Raw genomic sequence first — 19,698 nt, forward strand, 5'->3', positions numbered from 1 at the left:
CATCAAATTTTAATTTTTGGGTGAACTATCCCTTTAAGTAAATTATAACTCTTAAGTAATGGAATAACTATGTATATTGACTTATTGTCTTGTAACCAAAGTCTTGTTTACACTTGAAGGGCAAATAGAATGTGAATATCTTGTCTAGCTGGTTCGGGTGTGTAATTGGAGGTTGGGATAATGGTTAGGTTGTTTGTTCGCATATTGTGCAGAACATATACTGCCTTCTGCAAGTGTAGCAGCTGAAACAGAATGCAGTATGCAAATATTTATGCTATATTTTTTGTCACACCATTGCATAATGTTTGTTAAATAAAAACGATTCAAAATAATTTTCAGTTATTGAAATGAAGCTAAAATTACATAAAATATAAATATTAGATGGAAAAACTTTAAAAACATAAATGAACAAATTAGAAATGTTGCCTTCACAACTAAAGTTAAAGTACAAAAATTACTAAAAGTAAAACTGAAATAAAAATAAAGCTAAATAGATGTGGGGAAAAAATGACAAAAGCATATAACAAAATACTAAAACATTAACTAAAATTATAAAGAAAACTGAAAATATGAATTCAGTATAAATTCAAGCTAATATAAAAAAAAAACTTCAGTATATAAATAATACCAAAATAGCACTGTCAGCAAACCTCATTATGAAGCTTGCATAATTGGTGTCACTCTATGGTTTTATAAATAAAAATGATTATTTTAAAATAGCACTTGATATTACTTGACAGGTAATTCACAAAATGTGAACAGTATACTGCATGCTGCACAAATAGTGTGTACAGTAGTTCTGAACATACCTAAACTCAGTGCAGTATTGTTTATGATTCTTTCATCTCAAGAGTCACTAACGATAGAAGAATGGAAATATACTAGATCAGCATTTGGTTTATTGATTGATTGCTGTTATCTGTGTCTCTGTCAGCTCTCACTATTGTTATCACTGAATGGAGAACCAAATACAGACGAGATATGAACACACAAGATAACAATGCCAAATCGAAAGCTGTGGACTCTTTATTGAACTTTGAGACGGTATGGCTTCGATTTGTTTGACTAAGGCATCAGAATGTGTGTTACAAGAAATATTAAACTTATGCTATGCATATGCTGTGATTAAATTATGATATTGTCAACAGGTGAAATATTACAATGCAGAGAGTTATGAAGTGGGTCACTTTGAGAATGCCATCCTGAAATATCAGGTAACATTTGTTAAAGAGTATTTTTAGACTGCTCTCCGCACAACATTTGTTGTATTTCATCGTTATTTTATATGTAATTCATCTGAAAGGAATTTAATGTTGTAGAGCTCACAGTGGTATAAATAAATGCCACTTTTTCTTTTGCTCAGGTATCGGAGTGGAAGACCAACGCATCTCTGGCACTCTTAAATCAAACGCAGAACCTCATTATCGGCTTGGGTCTTCTGACCGGATCTCTGCTCTGTGCGTACTTCGTGACAGAGGGAAAGTTTCAGGTACGAACAGTGAGGACTACTCAGATATCAGATATCACTGGCTGATAATTCTGAAGCCATCAAATAATCTATGGTTTATAGCAGGACTTTTTTTTTTTTAATAAATAGAAAAAAGGAACATAAATGTATATGTAATTTTTTAAAAAAATTTTTTTATATTCAGCAAAGATGCATTAAATTCATCGTAAGTTACAGTAAAAATTTTTTAACTCAAATAAATGCTGTTTTGCATTACAGGAAAAAATTATAAAATTTTAAATATGTATTTAAATAGAAAAAAGTCATTGCACAACGTTACTGTTTTACTGTATTTCTAATCAAATAAATGCAGCCTTGTTGAGCATAAGAGACGCATTTCAACAACAACAAAAAATCTTACTGACTCCAAATGTTTGAACAGTACAAACGTTTGTATGTATACTATGTATACTATGGCTGTCAAAATGACTGAAAAACTAAATTCGAACTTTCTACTTAAATATGATCAAAATTCGAATTATATTCGAATTTAAAAGGCATAATTTCAGTTAGGGGAAAAAAAGCTTTTGGCTTCTCTCCTGAGGCCACAAGAGGGCGCATCGAGCAAAATATTATGCACGTTTCTTCAAAGCGTAATAAAATAACACAACTATCTTTGAAAAAAAAGTGCATAATGTTTAAAATAATGTTTATAAACCATATATAATTAATAAAGTTGCTTAAACAATTAGAAAAAAAAAAACAGCACCATGCATGTATGTATAGTTTAATACAAAGGACCGAAAACCAATCACAAAGAGTAGGCTACTTTCTTTATTTAAAAACATAAGATGCAGTGGGATGGGGAAAAACCACCATAAAGTCTTGAGACATGTTTTTTAAAAGTTGAACTTACATTAATTTTACATGGCTTTCTAAGCATGCCGCTCTTGTGCGAGACGCGAGTGCAACACTGATAGATGTCCCTCTTGAAAATGAGATAAATATGCGTTCTGTGTGAACGGCTTGGTTTCAGTTTTGACGTAAACAACATCTTCTCTACACTGATGCTCTCGTTTTCTGCAATATATTGAATGAACAACGTATCAGCGCCGCATCTAGTGAGTTCAACTGGATAGGCTAACAAAAGCAATGACACTTACATCGTCGTCGCATTTCGTGCGCCACTGAAAGGCTGCCCTGACGCACAACTAAAATTCGAATGCAACGTTTTTGCATTCGAATGTGGATTTTTTTTTCTTCAATTCAACGAATATTCGAAATTCACATTTTTTTTTTGACAGCCCTAATGTATACAGTGGACAGTTCTTCTGAGTTTACACTTTCAAAGTCATTGTAAAACAGCCAATAAATGCACACCTGTAACAGCACATCAGTTAAATTACATGTTGCTTCTTTCTAAAGTTTCAATGTTGCTTCATAAACAGCACTTTTTTGTCTAATGCACTACATTACTTTCTATTTATGAGATTGTGATTGAAATGCCATTATCATATTTCCACTCCAGACTGAGGTTTTACTATTGTTACTATGTCAGAGTTGACGGTCACAGTTCACTGTCTCTGAAGCGTATTTTATTGGATTGTGGTGGTTAATTTAATTCAGCTGGCACAAAGTGACAAGGCGGTACATAACAATCTAACCAATACAGAATTTAATTTTAAAAAATCATATAATTTTAATATCTTTTAAAGTGAAATGTAATAAAACAAGAAGAAGAAAAAAATTAAATATATTATTTCAATGAGCAGTGAACAAGCAGAGATTTTTGTTTTGAGTTTGTTTGTTTGTCATGTGACATGAATTTCCAGGTAGGAGATTATGTGCTGTTTGGGACGTACATCATCCAGCTCTACACTCCTCTCAACTGGTTTGGAACATACTACAGGCATGAAGATTTGGTCATCTGTGTATAGATAACTATATATTTTTTAAAAAGAACAAACAGTAAACGTGTATCTTTCCTCTAACAGAATGATCCAGAATTCCTTTATTGATATGGAAAGCATGTTCAAGCTCTTCACTGAGGAAGAGGAGGTGAGTGTGAGGTTTTTCATTGAAGTTTATTTCGCGGAAGCTTTGGGATAATTAAAGACATGATGATTTGATTTAGGTGAAGGATGACGTCAACGCAGGAAACCTCGACTACAGACAGGGACAAGTAGAGTTTGAGAATGTCTTCTTCAGCTACATGCAAGGGTGAGCAGCTTCAGTCATATATTCGTTTCTACTGTTTTTTATTTTGTGATTATTATTAGAGTAATTTGTGTCACAAATAAGTAATATTCAGAATTGGATATTTTTGCAGCAAGGAGATTCTAAAAGACATCTCTTTTACCGTTCTCCCTGGACAAACAGTTGCACTTGTAAGTCTATTATATTCTATTCTATTCTGTACTGTTCTGTTCTGTTCTGTTCTGTCCTGTCCTATCCTATCCTATCCTATCCTATCCTATCCTATCCTATCCTATCCTATCATATCCTATCATATCATATCCAACCAAATCATATCGTATCCCATCCCATCTCATTCCATTTAATTCCATTCTATTCCATCCCATTACATTCTATCCCATCATGTCCCATCCCATTACATTTATTTACATTCCATCTCATTCCATCCCATTACATTCTATCCCATCCCATCCAGTTCCATTCAATTCTATCCCATCCCATCCCGTTCCATCCCATTAAATTTGTCCCATCCCATTCCGTTACATTCCATCATGTTCCATTCCATTCAAATTTTCCCATCCCATTCCGTTCCATTACATCCTGTTCCGTCCTATCCTATCCTATCCTATCCTATCCTATCCTATCCTATTCTATCCTATTCTATTCTATTCTGTTCTATTATCTGCTGCTCAAGAAACATTTCCTATTATCAATGTTGAAAACAGTTGTGCTGCTTAATATTTTTGTGCAAATCATGATATACTACCATTTATACAATTTTTAAAACAAAAAGATAGTAATAGTTTTATTCAGTAAAGAGGCATTAAATTGAATTTAAGTGACGGTAAAGACATTTATAATGTTACAGAAGATTTTGCTTAGAAGAAGAAATGCTTTTTTTTAATATAAATTTATATTCATCAAATAATCCCCTAAAAAATTTATTGCAGTTTCCACAAAAAAAACAACAAAACACTGATAATAGTAAGAACCATTATTAATAACTGAGCACCAAATCAGCGTATAAGAAAATCAAAAATCTTAAATATTCCAAACTTTTGACCACTAGTGTATGTGTAATCACTTTCTTTGGTTTATTTCAGGTCGGACAGTCTGGATCAGGAAAGAGCACCATCATCCGTCTGCTTTTCCGTTTTTATGACGTTCAGGGCGGGTGTGTAAAAATAGATGGCCAAGATATCTCAAAGGTGAACCTGCCATCGATACAAGAACAGAGGGCACCCAAACATTACCTTTAACTTCCTGTCATAGCAATTTAAATTGCACTAAATGTGGCATGTCTGGTTGTGTCTCAGGTGAAGCAGGCCTCTCTGCGTGCTCACATTGGCGTCGTACCTCAAGATACCGTCCTGTTTAATGACAGCATTCGACATAACATCCGCTACGGTCGAGTTACTGCTTCTGACCAGGAGGTGGAGGAGGCTGCCATCGCTGCTGACATCCATGAAAAAATCATAACCTTCCCGGAGGGTGAGAACCATGTAGACAAAATCTACAACTTTGCAGCATTGAATTATATGTGACCCTGGACCACAAAACCAGTAATAAGGGTCAATTTCTCGAAATTGATGTATGGTTTGTTAGGATAGGACAATATTTGGCCGAGATACAACTATTCGAAAATCTGGAATCTGAGGGTGCAAAAAAATCAAAATACTGAGAAGATCGCCTTTAAAGGGATACTTCACCCAAAAATGAAAATTTGATGTTTATCTGCTTACCGCCAGGGCATCCAAGATGTAGGTGACTTTGTTTCTTCAGTAGAACACAAACGAAGATTTTCAGTATTTATATCGTTTTTTACCTCTGATTTTCACCACAAAGTCCGAACTGTCCTGAGCGCGTTCTCAACAGCCTGCGTGACGCGTCTTCTTCTACTTCTTGCTTTACGGCGGATCGCAGATTTATAAGTGCATTACCGCCACCTATCTCTCAAATGGACCATTGACACTCTATCTACAATCTCAGTTAGGAGTGACAATGGTCCACCTACATCTTGGATGCCCTGGGGGTAAGCAGATAAACATCAAATTTTCATTTTGGGTGTCCAAATGAAGTTCTTTGCAATGCATATTACTAATCAAAAATTAAGTTTTGATATATTTACAATAGGAAATTTTCAAAATATCTTCATGGAACATGATCTTTACTTAATATCCTAATGATTTTTGGCATAAAAGAAAAATCGATAATTTTGACCCATACAGTGTTTTTTTGGCTATTGCTAAAAATATACCCCAGCGACTTAAGACTGGTTTTGTGGTCCAGGGTCACATATTTAAACTGTAGTCAATGAATAAATAAAATGTGACATTTATAAAATGTGCTTATATAAAGAGTTTAACATTTAGTTTAACTTGATTTACTAAAATAACTAAAACTAAAACTGAAGTAAAAAATCATAAAAAAAGACAAAAACTAATAAAATGGCAAAAACGCATCTAAAACTTATATGGATATAAAATTAAAATGGATACTATAATGGTATCTCAGTGATACTAAAATAACACTAGTATGCCATCCATTTTGAGTCTAGATAAAATAGCTGATATTCATAATTGATATTTATTTGTAGGCTATGACACTCAGGTGGGTGAGAGGGGACTAAAGTTGAGCGGAGGAGAGAAGCAGAGAGTCGCCATCGCTCGCACCATCCTCAAAGCGCCACAGATCATCCTCCTCGACGAGGTACGACAGCACCAGTGCATTATGGGAGAATGCGTACGCAATGTGGGAATTATCCCAGTTTTGCCTTTTGTTTTTATGATTTCTTGTTGAGAAGCTTTTTTTGCATTACTGTTCTAGAGTTTGGAGTCTGTTAGATTTTTAAAGAAAATTTAAGAAATTAATATTTTGATAAAAATGTCAGTATGTTAATGCATTTACAATATTACAAAAGATTTCTATTTCAAATAAATGCTGTTCTTTTGAACTTTCTGTTTATGGAAAAATCCGGAATAAATGTCACTTTCATAAAAAAGTTATATTAACTTGTAATAATATTTCACAATGTTACTCTTTTTATTTTTGTTCTATTAATTGTAGCTTTGATGAGCATAAGAGGCTTCTTTCAAAACATAAAAAAAAGTCTTACTGACCCCAAACTTTTAGTTTGATATGTGATGATGGATTTTAGACCAATGAAATTTCAGTGGGCGGAGCTTCTCAGCTATACTGGACAGAAATAGAAAACAAGCAAGCAATCGTCTTGTTGTGATTAGAACAAAAACTGTAAAAGAGATTTGTTTGTATAAAACACAAAATTTCTGATTCACAAGTACTTTTCTCTTGATAGACTCATTTACTCATCTTCTACTCTACCCATAGGCCACATCTGCTCTAGACACACAGACCGAGCGAAATATTCAGGCCTCACTAGCTAAAGTCTGTGCCAACAGAACCACCATTGTGGTGGCACACAGGTAAACACATCATTAAATCAATTAAAAGATGTTTTTACTCAAATCATCTTCCATCAATTACTATAGTGATAACTAGTCATGAAACTAGATTACAGAATTTCTTACTGTATATAACACCATCGCTGATTTGCATATTGTAGATTGTCGACTGTGATTGGAGCCGATGTGATTCTTGTACTTCGTGATGGACAGATTGTGGAGAGAGGAAGGTGGGTTTGTTTACTGGTATACTGAACACACATTTAGACCATAAAGGCACAATATGTAAGATTTTTTTATTAAAGGGGTCATATGATGCTTTTTTAAAGATCATTATTTTGTGTATTTGGTGTAACAGAATATGTTGACATGCTTTAATGTTCAAAAAACACATTATTTTTCAAATACTGTACATTATTGTAGGTCCTATATGCCCGGGGATGAAGACGTCAACTCCCATGATTCCACACTCAGTCACGGCCTCATCAAACTACGCCTTTGTCTATTAGTTTATTTTGAATACGTGCCCTCTAATGGCGAAAATTACATATTGTGCCTTTAATACTTTGTGGTTTAAAGTCCGGTATTGTTGTTTGTTGTAGGCATGACGAGCTGTTGGCGAAGGGAGGCCTGTACTCTGACATGTGGCTAAAACAGCAGCAGGCGCAGGATTCAGACTCGGCCTCTGACACCGAGACCAAAGACAGGAAATCTGAGAAACTACAGCCACAAACATCCACTGCAGGACATAAGGGACATTAGGAGCACGAGACATGCAATCAGATCTGGTTTTGTGTGCATTTTAAGCTCGTCCAATGCTGTTTTGACATATTAGAATGATAATTATTTAGTATCATATATTGTTTTCGCCAGTTCTTAAAAGTGATCCATGTTGCCTAAGGATTTATTTATTTATGAGATATTTAAGTCCTTTTTTATATTGCTTTTGCAATTACTTTTCACTCATTGCATTTATAATGCTTATTAATATGAGAGAAGACTGACCGAGTATTAAATAATGCTCTGACAATTATGGCTCCTTCCACTACTATAACTTAATTATGTTGAATGTACAGTGGGGGATATTTTATTTTAATCAGTCAGTGGATTTCTCTGGTTGCATTGATTTTCTTTGTAATAGCGAACATTCGGCAACTGATTGTAATTGTATATATGATCTACATCAGAACAAATTGTAATTTTATTTGAAAATGAATAATTATATCTCTGGTGCCATTGTATAGCAGTAAATACCAATATATGACTTTCTATACAGACTAAGATTAAGTTTAAATTTAGGACTAGGTTATAGGCGGGGGCGGGGGATCATTTCCTCAATTTTCATGTTAATTTCTGATATATTATGTGCACACTTTTTTAGGTTATGATCATCTGTGTGCTTGAAGATCATTTTGTTATACTGTGTGTGTGGAGTGAGATTTATTGCTTAGATGCAATACTGTACAACTTCAGTTCAATTTAAGGGACATTGGAGCTTGCTCGCTTTGTAGGACTGACACTAAACTCAGGGGACAAGGTTGAAATGAGCCATTGGGGTGTGTTTTTGCTGTACTATGTAGCTTTGTAGTAGTTTTTTAATGATTATTCAAAGAACGGGTGGAGAAATAGCAACTGACATAATATGACAGTCGTAACAGGATGGATAAAGATTTTTGTATGTATTTTATTGTGCAATAAAGGCAACTGAGGGAATATGTTCTTTGTGATTATTGATCACATTGTTCTTTGCGTAAAATATTGTATGTACATTAAAATGCCATACGTATTTCCTTTATATTTTGTTTAGAAATAAAAATACATGAAATAATAAAAAACAATATTTTGGTTATTACTATTGTTTGTATTGTATTATATTGTATTGTTCCTTAGAACGTTCAGTAACTTGCACTGAAAGAGACTTCCCTTTTTCTTTTCTTTTTTACACTAGGGGGCGCTTTACGGCCAAAAATAGGAAAACTATCGAGTCATTCAAATCTGTGCTTTTGTGTGTTATTGGAGATATTTTTTACACACCTGTCATGTAATCGTTTAAATCTGCTGCTCTATTACTGCGAAGTACTTGGCATATAAATAAAAATCTTGCTTGCGCAGTTTCAATAAATTAAGTGAGTAATCATAAACTACTGTGATTGGTCCATCAATAATAGCGATGACAAAAGTAACATGTTCAACGTTGGTCCGTGATATTGGGAAACTTTCATTTTAATTATTTGCCATTTTTAACCTTGGGATAGAAATACACAGCGATTAGGTAAGACGTAAAACTATATAGTTATTTAACAAACAAACAAAAAAAAAACATTTAAATTACACCAAAAAAATGTTTGACCCAAGGTCGGTCCAGTAGTCCCGCCCTACCGCAACTGAGCGCGTTGTCTTGCGTAACTCTGATTGTGAATACGTCTCGACGCAGCTGTCGCGGCAGAGAGAGGGCGCCTCCACGACGCCTTCCTTCGGCCTTTCTGTGTTTTCAGTCCTTCTAACTTAATGCTGGAGACCCAAAATGGATTTTGGCGATTTGTTTGACGAGCGAACGTTCACCTTTTCTGACTTCCAGGAGTTTACGGTCAGTATCTCCGGTGTTTTTATTCTAGCTGCGCTGTTTTGGCGGGTGACTGAGAAACTCAAGAGAAACTAATGTAAAAACTTTAAATACGTTTTAATGTCTTCTTTCATTTAAAGCCCAGAATATTAGACCGAAAGAAACGAATTATTCTTAAATACAGCAAATATCTTCTGTATTTCAGTTTGTAAGACAGTAACTATTTGTTGTGAGTATTAATCCACGTTAGTTCGAGGCTCACTCAGAGGCCCAATGTTTGGGTGTGATAGGAAAAACACATACAATAGTGATGTTGCTGCTTTAATGATATTACGTAGTCTTAATAGATCTCCTTTCGAATTATTGTTAAGATATTTGACATTTAAACCATGTTTTTTGTATTGTGTAATCATGATCAGTTTCTGCCTGGACACGAGCAGTGGTCAGAGAAAGTGAGGAAACGACTGTACTATGGTCTTGATTCTGACAGCCCCTTGGATGCTCTATCATGTCCCATGACAGGTGAGTCAACAAGTAAAACTAGTGCAAACGTAATGCATTCATTTATCTTCACTAAACTACTTGTTTTGTCTCCCGTTTTTACAATATTATATATATATATATATATATACATACATGCATACACACACACACACACACACACATATATATATATATATATATATAGTTATTTGCATGTTAAGTATTATTTTGATAATTGATCATTAAATAATCATATTTTATTATGGCTTAATTATTTGTACATGTATGTAACACTGGACCACAAAACCAGTCATAAGTAGGGCTGCACAATTAATCGAATTTCTAATCGCGATTACAATTATGGATGCCAAAATTACATAATCGTTCAAAGCGGCAATTAATCGTTCAAAGTCCACTTATGTTATTCGGCGTGCTTAAGATGCGTTTTTTTCTTTCTACATGTTATCTTAAGGGTTTTCCCCATTATTTTAGTTTTAGTATAACATAATACCATTCATATTTTTACTTTTTTATAATTTAAAGAAGAAACCAATCCGATGTATATTTGACATTTGAGGCTTAATACTATTGAAAAGCACTAAAAGTTTTTCAGCTAGAGTGTTTTCAGCTTGTTTATTTTCATATAAAAATACAGCATGCAGTTGCATCAAACAATGGTATAAACATAAGTCAATGTAAATTGTGATAATCGTAATTAATAATCGCAATTACCTTTTCAAGGGAATAATCGAACATTTATGATTTTTGTCATAATCGTGCAGCCCTAGTCGTAAGGGTCAATTTTTTGAAATTGAGATTTATACATCATCTGAAAGCTTTCCATTGAAGTATGGTTTGTTAGGACATGACAATATTTGGCCGAGATATTTGGACAACTATTTGAAAATCTGGAATCTGAGGGTGAAAATCGTCTTTAAAGTTGTCCGAATGAAGTTCTTAGCAATGCATATTACTAATCAAAAATTAAGTTTTGATATATTTACGGTAGGGGCTTAATACTATTGAAAAGCACTAAAAGTTTTTCAGCTAGAGTGTTTTCAGCTTGTTTATTTTCATATAAAAATACAGCATGCAGTTGCATCAAACAATGGTATAAACATAAGTCAATGTAAATTGTGATAATCGTAATTAATAATCGCAATTACCTTTTCAAGGGAATAATCGAACATTTATGATTTTTGTCATAATCGTGCAGCCCTAGTCGTAAGGGTCAATTTTTTGAAATTGAGATTTATACATCATCTGAAAGCTTTCCATTGAAGTATGGTTTGTTAGGACATGACAATATTTGGCCGAGATATTTGGACAACTATTTGAAAATCTGGAATCTGAGGGTGAAAATCGTCTTTAAAGTTGTCCGAATGAAGTTCTTAGCAATGCATATTACTAATCAAAAATTAAGTTTTGATATATTTATGGTAGGACATTTACAAAATATCTTCATGGAACATGATCTTAATATCCTAATGATTTTTGCCATAAAAGAAAAATCTATAATTTTGACCCAATTGTTGGCTATTGCTACAAATATACCCATGCTACTTATGACTGGTTTTGTGGTCCAGGGTGTCACATATTTACAGTTATTAGAATTTAGTTTAAAATCTAAAATTAAATACAGGGGAGATATATTGCTCATATTAATACTTTGTCATAGCATAAAAATATTTTGGGTCATGCAAAGTTTCTATATCAATGATTTCTCAGATAGGGCCCTGTTTGGGTATATTTTTTTTCATCGTACATATTCTATTCATATAACAGTTTATTTTATTTGTGTTATTTGTGTGTACAGTACTGCTTGATCACTCATCATTGTATTTCTTCTAGATATTGCTGTGGAACTGCTCCAGAAATCTGCCCCAAGTCCCATAAAGAAACTCCACAAGAAATACGCTGCACACGTAGCCAGGTAGGATCGCCTTAAATCTTTGATTTTGAAATATAATCTCATTAATAAATATTGTGTGTGATGCATTTTCACTGAATTAATATAAAATAGTTTTTTGTTGCAGGGAAGCATGTATATCTCCCTGCGCTATGATGTTGGCCTTGATATACATTGAAAGACTGCGACACAGAAATCCCGAATACCTGCAACAGATCTCATCCTCAGACCTCTTTTTGATATCCATGGTATGTATGCACATCCAAGGATTTTTACTTACCTTTTATTACCCTTATTAGCTTCTCTGAATTTCTAATGTTATCTCCAGATGGTTGCCAGTAAGTATTTGTATGATGAAGGAGAAGAGGAGGAGGTTTTCAACGATGAATGGGGCACTGCGGCCAAGCTGGATGTTCAGACTGTCAACACTTTGGAGATGAACTTCCTCAATGCGATCGTAAGCATGACAACTATGGACATTTACAGTAGTTCGACTTGTTTTGTCCTTTTATACACACTTATTAAGGCTAATACTAGATCTGGTTGCATTTCTGGTTGTGAGTTTTCTACAGAAATTTATTTGAAACACGACCTTTCTCATTTACAGGACTGGAACCTCTTCACTGAGCCCAGTGACTTCTTTAAAGTCCTCAGTCAGGTGGAAAGCAGGTTGGTTAACATGCATTACTGTGTCGTAACAGTACATCCCAAATTATACTGAGTCATATGGTTTAAGTGAACACTCCTACTGGCCTTTAAGGGGTCACAGCATAGGCTACATCTTTGTTCTTCTTTTCAAAAAATCAAGGACGATTTTTAATGTCATGACCTGTTTAAATAGCCTATGAGTATTTAAGTCTTTTGCAACTGGACAGTGACTCACTTGGGACTTAATGCGGTTGCCCTTTGCAGTCTAATCTGTTTATCAGAGTGAGTTGGATTAGCAGTACATTTCTCTTTAAGTTGTGTGTCGTGTGACAAAGTTCAAGGTCCTCACACATGCTCGTTTTGTTGTTTGGTTATGATGTTCCAGTGTAAAAAGATCAATATTTTTGTCGTTGTAGCATTGCGGAGCGACAAGGAATGAAGCGAGGCTGGTTCACCTACACGGATCTCTGCGTCCTGTTGGAGCAAACCAATTGGAGGGAAGCTCTATCAGCTATCTACCAGCACTTTACCAAGGTCGATAATCACAGTTGAATCCATATAAACTCCTAAATACACCTAAAAAGTAGTCCATATGATGTGCACTGTATTCCAAGTCAACAAAAATTTGCTGTTCTTAAACATAATTTTATTCAAATATGGCACGACAGACGCCTGTTTTGACATCTCACTGGACATTGTCACAAAAACAGTAAATCTAAAATTTGGAGAAAAAAGAAAAATGAAATGTATATAATATACACTTAAGCATTTTTTTTTTTTTTTTAAGATTTGGGCAAAATTGTGGTTATGTACCAATATAAAATAATAGTAATTATATTATATAGTCACATTGTCATAATGACAACATTTTTATTATTACTAAATTCAGTTATTAAAATAAATATTACTATTGTAATTTCACTAAAATAAAAAAAGTTCTTAAATTGTAAAAAAAAAATAATAATAATTTTAAATTTACAGTAGTAATGTTTATGGCTCTCATCATTTCTTCAATTTCAAACATCACATCTTTTATTTTCAACTTAAACTTTATTTATATAGCGCCATTGAAAATAAAAATGGTTGACTAATGTGGTGTACAATAAGTCCAAAGATAGTCAATAAATAATGTCATATTCAGAATAACAGATTTCAGACCTAAAACAAGACCAACAACTACTCAGTAAATCTGCTATGAATAAAAGCCAGAGAGAATAGGTATGTCTTGAGCTTTACTTTATAAAATCATATAAAAAGTAATTTTGGAAGAAAACGTTTTTTATATACGTCCAGTTTATAAGCACGTCACAAGTAGTAGTATTAATTAACTACATGCACTTATTATATGGTTAGGGTTAGGGTTCTTAGGGTTATTTGCATGTAATTATGCATAATTTATTGTTATAAATAGTACGTGTGTAACAAGGACACCTTTAAATAAAATGTTTCGATTATTTTAGTACTATAACCTAAACTGAATGAACGTCCTTGCTTTGGCTGCAATAAAATATTATATATATGTGTTTGTGTGTGTGTATATATATATATATACGCACACACACACATATATATATATATATATATATATTTTAATTTACAAGAGAATATCTGAGTTTTTCAAATAAACGCAAGTTACTTTTTTTTTTCCAATTTATTGATTGACAGCTCTCCTGTCCCCATGTTGAGAGAAATCAGAAGATGTTACTGTAGTTCTAAAATAAATATGAATATGCATTAATTCATCTCACTCACAAAAAAAAAAAAAAAAACAGATTCAGTATTCCTCAAACTGAATAAAAATAATGCAACACAGAATATGACGCAAACCTGCAATAATTAAATGTTAAACAACACAAATATCCTTTATGTATTTAATCCCATTCTATTTGCTTCTGACCTTCGATGATCCAGTTCAACCATACTAATAAGCAAAAATTACTCTAGAAAAACATTTGTGCGTCTTTTTTTATTGCTGAAGTGTGTTGAAATTTCTTCTTCTGCATTCTACTGTACGGACGTAAATTTACTTTCCCTTCAGCCTGAGGCTTATTCATTTCACTTTTGGTGTGAAAAGGCTTTTATATTTGCCAAAAATAGAACTTTTTTATTTTAAAAATAAACAAGCAAGCCCTGTACAGATTTAAAAAGTAACGCAAAAGTAACGTAACGCATTACTTTCCATAAAAAGTAACTACGTACCGTAATTCGTTCCTTTTTATGGAGTAACGCAATATTGTAATGCATTACTTTTAAAAGTAACTTTCCCCAACACTGTAAGTGTGTGTGATAGTAATGTTCAGTTAACGATAATTCTGCACTGAACCTATTTTCGTTAATTTTATTTTTACGAAATAATATTAAAACCGGTTTAATGACTACGTACTTCGAGCAATACTGAAGAAATTTCTCAGCTGGCCTTTGGAAGGTTGTGGCGTAAAGTTAATTTGGGACCCTTCCTGAAGGAATGGGCGGTCGCGCGCATATCACACAGGCCACGCGCTATATTTGGAACAAGCTGCGCGTGCCTGCTCTCGCGCGGTCCGTCAGTGTCAAACAAGACACCTTTACAGCGCTTTTAACCAGACTCGTACAGCAATATCCTACTAAAATAGGTGGTCTTGTCTTCCCTGCGCCGTAGCTTTGCCTGTCCATCGCTCGTACTGCGCAGCTGCGCTAGAGGGAGCGTCGCGTTAATTAACCGACCTCCACGAGCATGCGCAGGAAGCGGGGACGCGCGGCGCGCGGAGGAGCTCGGCTGTAGTGCACACGCACAGATGGACGCTGGCGCGCAGGTAAGACTAGAGACTAAACCTTCTCTCAGGGGTCTGAGGCAAACGCGTGGGTTCAAATAAAGGCTTGAAGGAGCGAATTAGGCAAGACACTGAGTTAAACGTAAACAAATTTTAGAAGTGCTAATTCAATGTTCAATGGTACTGCTGTGTATTACCTTGTCTCTGGGAAATTTAATATAATAAAACAATAGTGGTTTGGAAGTCCAATGAGATATATACACATATATGTCTGTTTGTATGTATATATATATATATATTAGTGCTGTCAAACGATTAATCGCGATTAATCGCATCCAAAACAAAGGTTTTTGTTTACATAATATATGAGTGTGTACTGTGTATATTTATTAAGTATATATAAAAACAAACACATGTATGTATATACTTATGAAAAAATTTTACGTTTATGTATAAATATATTCATATATAATATAATAATATAAATGTATATACATAAATATTTTCTAAATATATACTGTATGTGTGTGTATTTATATATACATAAGTAAAGGCATATATATATATATATATATATATATATATATGTGTGTGTGTGTGTGTGTGCGTGATATGTATATATGTGATTGTCAGCATACCTGGGAAAAAGCCAAGGGAATGAAAACAGAACAATTTATATAGATAAAAATAATAGTTATATAATAATAGAGAAACAGTAGTTTTCATTACATGTCCATGTATAAGATTATTTTATTATATATTTATATTTTATTATTATTGTGGTTACTGAGAATTACATTTTTAAATTATATTAAATGAAAACTATGTTTTGATAAGATAATGCTTATCATAATTGTTACCTGATTTGCATTTGCTAATTATAATTTAAATGTAAGAATTTGAATTTTTGAGCAAATTGGTCCTTAAAAGAAAATGTAATGGTGTACGTTTTTTTTTTTTGTTCCCAACAGGACGGTTGCCATGAGGACTATATAATGAACAGCGTAGGTAGGTCAACGAACATTCCATAAGTCTGTTTGATGATGGGCATTCATTTACATACAGCATCTAAAATATTCTATGTTGTTTGGTGTTTCACGTCTCTCCAGACCCCGATCCAAATGCAGAAGCTTATATGGACTTCATGAAGAAACACTGTTGTTATGATGCAATTCCCACCAGCTGCAAACTAGTCATTTTTGACACCACACTGCAGGTTGGGATGCAGTAATTGTCCTCGATGTAACAGAAAGTGTTTTCATTTAATATAATTTAAAAATGACCACTATAATTCATTTAGAAAAAAATTGTTTCGAAGAGGTGAACACACATCTATTGTATCGATGCAGGTAAAGAAGGCCTTCTTTGCTTTGGTTGCAAATGGCCTGAGAGCGGCCCCTTTATGGGACAACAAACTGCAGAGATTTGTGGGTAAGACTGATCAGAGTGTGTGCATGTTATTTTTATCTATATGAGTAGTTCTCTTGTTTCCTTCATTCCCTTGCCTTTTTCCCCAGGTATGCTGACAATCACAGATTTCATCAATATTCTTCATCGGTATTACAGGTCACCTATGGTGGGTTGCGATCTCTGCCGCTTCTCTAATGATCACCTTGTGTTGTCCTTCGTGGTTTGAATCATATTGATTTTGCATGGACTGTCCACATAATGCTGCATGAGACAGATATTGTTTCTTCGGTAGATGATAACTAAGTGACTTGAAATAGTATTCTGCCTCAGTCTATTTCATGCAAATGATTTCCTCAACCTGATATTTTCAGCCTTTTATTTGTAAATCAGTCAACTATGCAACAATTAAAAAAAATTAAATTAAATACATTTCCCAATTAAAAAAAGAAAAGACTATTAAAGAATCTAGATTGTCAGTCTAGATACTGTCTTCTAATTACCCCTCACTTATTTTATTTATATGTCTATAATTATAAAAACAAATAATATATTTTTTTTAATGTATGAGTTTTAGATTTAAAAAAATAACTACAATTTTAAATAGGTTGGGGTCAGTAAGATTTGTAACTTTTTTCAGTAATGATACATTAAATTGATCAAGTAAAGACTTTTATAATGTTACGGATATTTCTATTCATCAAAGAATCTGGGTAGCACTTTATTTTACAGTCCTGTTCCTCAAGTACTTACTATTTACTTGTAATTACAATAACTAGGTACTAACCCTGAAACGACCCTTTTCCCATGTAGCTACCTTATTACCAGTACTGTCTTAGGTAAGTACACTTTAAGTACATGCAAATACACATACTGTAAAATAAAGTGCAACCGAAAAATGTAGCACAAACATATTTCCACAAAATATTAAGCAGCACAACTATTCAACATTGATAATAATAAGAAATGTTTCTTGAGCAGCAAATATGATAATGATTTCGGAAGAATCACGTGACACTGAAGACTGGAGTAATGATGCTGAAAATTCAGCTTTGCATCAGAGGAATAAATTACGTTTTAGAATATATTCAAATATAAAATAGTTATTTTAAATTGCAATAATATTTCAGAATTTTACTGTTTTTACTGTATATTTGATCAAATAAATGCAGCCTTGGTGAGCATAAGAGACTTTTTTGAAAACATTAACAAATATGACTGACCCCAAACTTTTGAACAGTAGTCTATATTTATATATACATTGAACTGTATCATTAGTATATATTTTATAGTTACCTTCTTCCTCTTGTAGGTTCAGATCTATGAATTGGAGGAACACAAGATTGAGACATGGAGAGGTGATTCATTTCAAAGTAAATAATCTGAACTACACAGATGATTTTGGGATGTCATACGCAGCTATCGGATACAGCCACTAATTATAAAAGTCCTAAAAGTCAGTGGGTTTGACTTACTAAAGCATGTAATATGTAAAGTGCTTCGCTGAATCAAAAAAAATAAGTACTTAAGACCTTGACAAATGTGATAGTGTAATTGCCCTCATGTTTTCTTCGTGAAAGAGAAAAAAAGATGATAGCATTGCTCCTTAAAATGGACTATATAATTTTTAATAAGCATTCTTTACATCGCAGATGTCAGGTTGACATATTTAGTATTGAAACATTATCAGGCTGCCTGTATATATATGTGTGTATATATCTCACACAGCTGTCATTGTGTGATTATAGGGCAAATTTACTGCATAGTGTTACTTGAGATGAACAAATTAGATTTGATTTTTTCCCGTGTTTCTCTCTTTCTGTTAGACGTCTATCTGCAATATCACGATCAATGTCTCATCAGTATCACACCGGATGCGAGGTATGAAAAATATTGCTTGTGCTAAACTTACTGGCGCAGTTGAGTTTCTGGATGGTTGTCAGGGTTGCTGGTGCCATTTATGATTGTTATACATAAGAATAATGAACATGCTACATAGATTTTCCTATTTAGATTACCGTTCAAAAGTTTGAGGTTGGTAAGATTTTTTTTATGTTTTTGGAAGAAAAAGACTGCATATTTGATCAAAATTCGTAAATTCAAAATTGATCAAATTAGTAAAATTGTGAAATATTATTACAATTTAAAACAACAGTTTTCTAGTGTAATATATTTTAAAATGTAATTTATTCCTGTGATGCAAAGCTGAATTTTCAGCATCATTACTCCAGTCTTCAGTGTCACATGATCCTTCAGAAATCATTCTGATATGATGTTTTGTCCTCAAGAAACATTTCTCACTTTTTTTTCAGGATTCAGTAATGAATAGAAAGTTCAAAAGAGCTGCATTTATTTGAAATAGAAAACTTTTGAAACATTATACAGTAAGTCTTTACTGTCACTTTTGATAAATATTATGCATTGCTGAAAAAAATTTATATAAAAAAAAATTCTTACTCAGCTCAAACACAAACAGTAGTGTATGTATTTATAATATGTATTTATATATGTGACCCTGGAGCACAAAACCAGTCTTAAGTCGCTGGAGTATATTTGTAGCAATAGCCAAAAATACATTGTATGGGTCAAAATTATAGATTTTTCTTTTATGCCAAAAATCATTAGGATATTAAGTAAAGATCATGTTCCATGAAGATATGTTGTATATTTCCTACTGTAAATATATCAAAACTTCATTTTTGATTAGTAATATGCATTGCTAAGGACTTAATTTGGACAACTTTAAAGACGATTTTCTCAATATTTTGATTTTTTTGCACCCTCAGATTCCAGATTTTCAAATAGTTGTATCTCAGCCAAATATTGTCCTATCCTAACAAACCATACATCAGTGGAAAGCTTATTTATTCAGC

At 33.3% G+C, this 19,698-nt stretch overlaps 3 protein-coding genes across 4 annotated transcripts in view; all 3 read left to right on the forward strand.

The window, feature by feature from the left end:
- Positions 1-8,895, forward strand: part of LOC107674009 (ATP-binding cassette sub-family B member 6, mitochondrial) — a 16,859-nt gene extending 7,964 nt beyond the window's left edge. Inside the window, exons 8-20 of the mRNA XM_016467867.1 lie at positions 935-1,044; positions 1,149-1,214; positions 1,364-1,489; positions 3,280-3,356; positions 3,442-3,505; positions 3,582-3,667; positions 3,777-3,834; positions 4,747-4,851; positions 4,960-5,134; positions 6,240-6,352; positions 6,992-7,086; positions 7,227-7,295; positions 7,668-8,895. Coding sequence (XP_016323353.1) covers positions 935-1,044; positions 1,149-1,214; positions 1,364-1,489; positions 3,280-3,356; positions 3,442-3,505; positions 3,582-3,667; positions 3,777-3,834; positions 4,747-4,851; positions 4,960-5,134; positions 6,240-6,352; positions 6,992-7,086; positions 7,227-7,295; positions 7,668-7,827 — 1,304 coding nt within the window. The 3' untranslated portion in view covers positions 7,828-8,895. The remainder of the gene's footprint in view (positions 1-934; positions 1,045-1,148; positions 1,215-1,363; positions 1,490-3,279; positions 3,357-3,441; positions 3,506-3,581; positions 3,668-3,776; positions 3,835-4,746; positions 4,852-4,959; positions 5,135-6,239; positions 6,353-6,991; positions 7,087-7,226; positions 7,296-7,667) is intronic.
- A 574-nt stretch (positions 8,896-9,469) lies between these two features.
- On the forward strand, positions 9,470-13,235 carry LOC107673998 (protein CNPPD1). The gene is made up of 7 exons (XM_016467850.1): positions 9,470-9,652; positions 10,048-10,150; positions 11,963-12,044; positions 12,148-12,268; positions 12,349-12,477; positions 12,628-12,689; positions 13,085-13,235. Exons 1-7 carry the CDS (start codon positions 9,590-9,592, stop codon positions 13,218-13,220), a joined length of 696 nt encoding a protein of 231 aa, XP_016323336.1. The 5' UTR covers positions 9,470-9,589; the 3' UTR covers positions 13,221-13,235.
- Positions 13,236-15,170: 1,935 nt separating this feature from the next.
- The window catches only part of LOC107673997 (5'-AMP-activated protein kinase subunit gamma-1-like), a 6,610-nt gene continuing 2,082 nt past the window's right edge, over positions 15,171-19,698 (forward strand). Inside the window, exons 1-7 of one of the 2 annotated variants that reach the window (XM_016467848.1) lie at positions 15,171-15,460; positions 16,390-16,426; positions 16,528-16,634; positions 16,768-16,849; positions 16,936-16,994; positions 18,138-18,198; positions 18,652-18,706. In XM_016467848.1, the coding sequence (XP_016323334.1) occupies positions 15,443-15,460; positions 16,390-16,426; positions 16,528-16,634; positions 16,768-16,849; positions 16,936-16,994; positions 18,138-18,198; positions 18,652-18,706 (419 nt within the window). In that variant the 5' untranslated portion in view covers positions 15,171-15,442. The remainder of the gene's footprint in view (positions 15,461-16,389; positions 16,427-16,527; positions 16,635-16,767; positions 16,850-16,935; positions 16,995-18,137; positions 18,199-18,651; positions 18,707-19,698) is intronic. The other variant, XM_016467849.1, reaches the window with a different exon arrangement.

This window comes from Sinocyclocheilus anshuiensis, unplaced genomic scaffold (assembly GCF_001515605.1).
Source record: "Sinocyclocheilus anshuiensis isolate Anshui unplaced genomic scaffold, SAMN03320099.WGS_v1.1 scaffold348, whole genome shotgun sequence".
Lineage (NCBI taxonomy): Eukaryota > Metazoa > Chordata > Actinopteri > Cypriniformes > Cyprinidae > Sinocyclocheilus > Sinocyclocheilus anshuiensis.

Excerpts from the sequence above, each read along its gene's own strand:
- LOC107673998 (XM_016467850.1), top strand. The coding sequence starts at position 9,590 with ATGGATTTTGGCGATTTGTTTGACGAGCGAACGTTCACCTTTTCTGAC. Across the intron at positions 9,653-10,047 it reads CTGACTTCCAGGAGTTTACG|TTTCTGCCTGGACACGAGCA; the intron begins GTCAGTATCTCC and ends AATCATGATCAG. Across the intron at positions 12,478-12,627 it reads TGAACTTCCTCAATGCGATC|GACTGGAACCTCTTCACTGA; the intron begins GTAAGCATGACA and ends TCTCATTTACAG.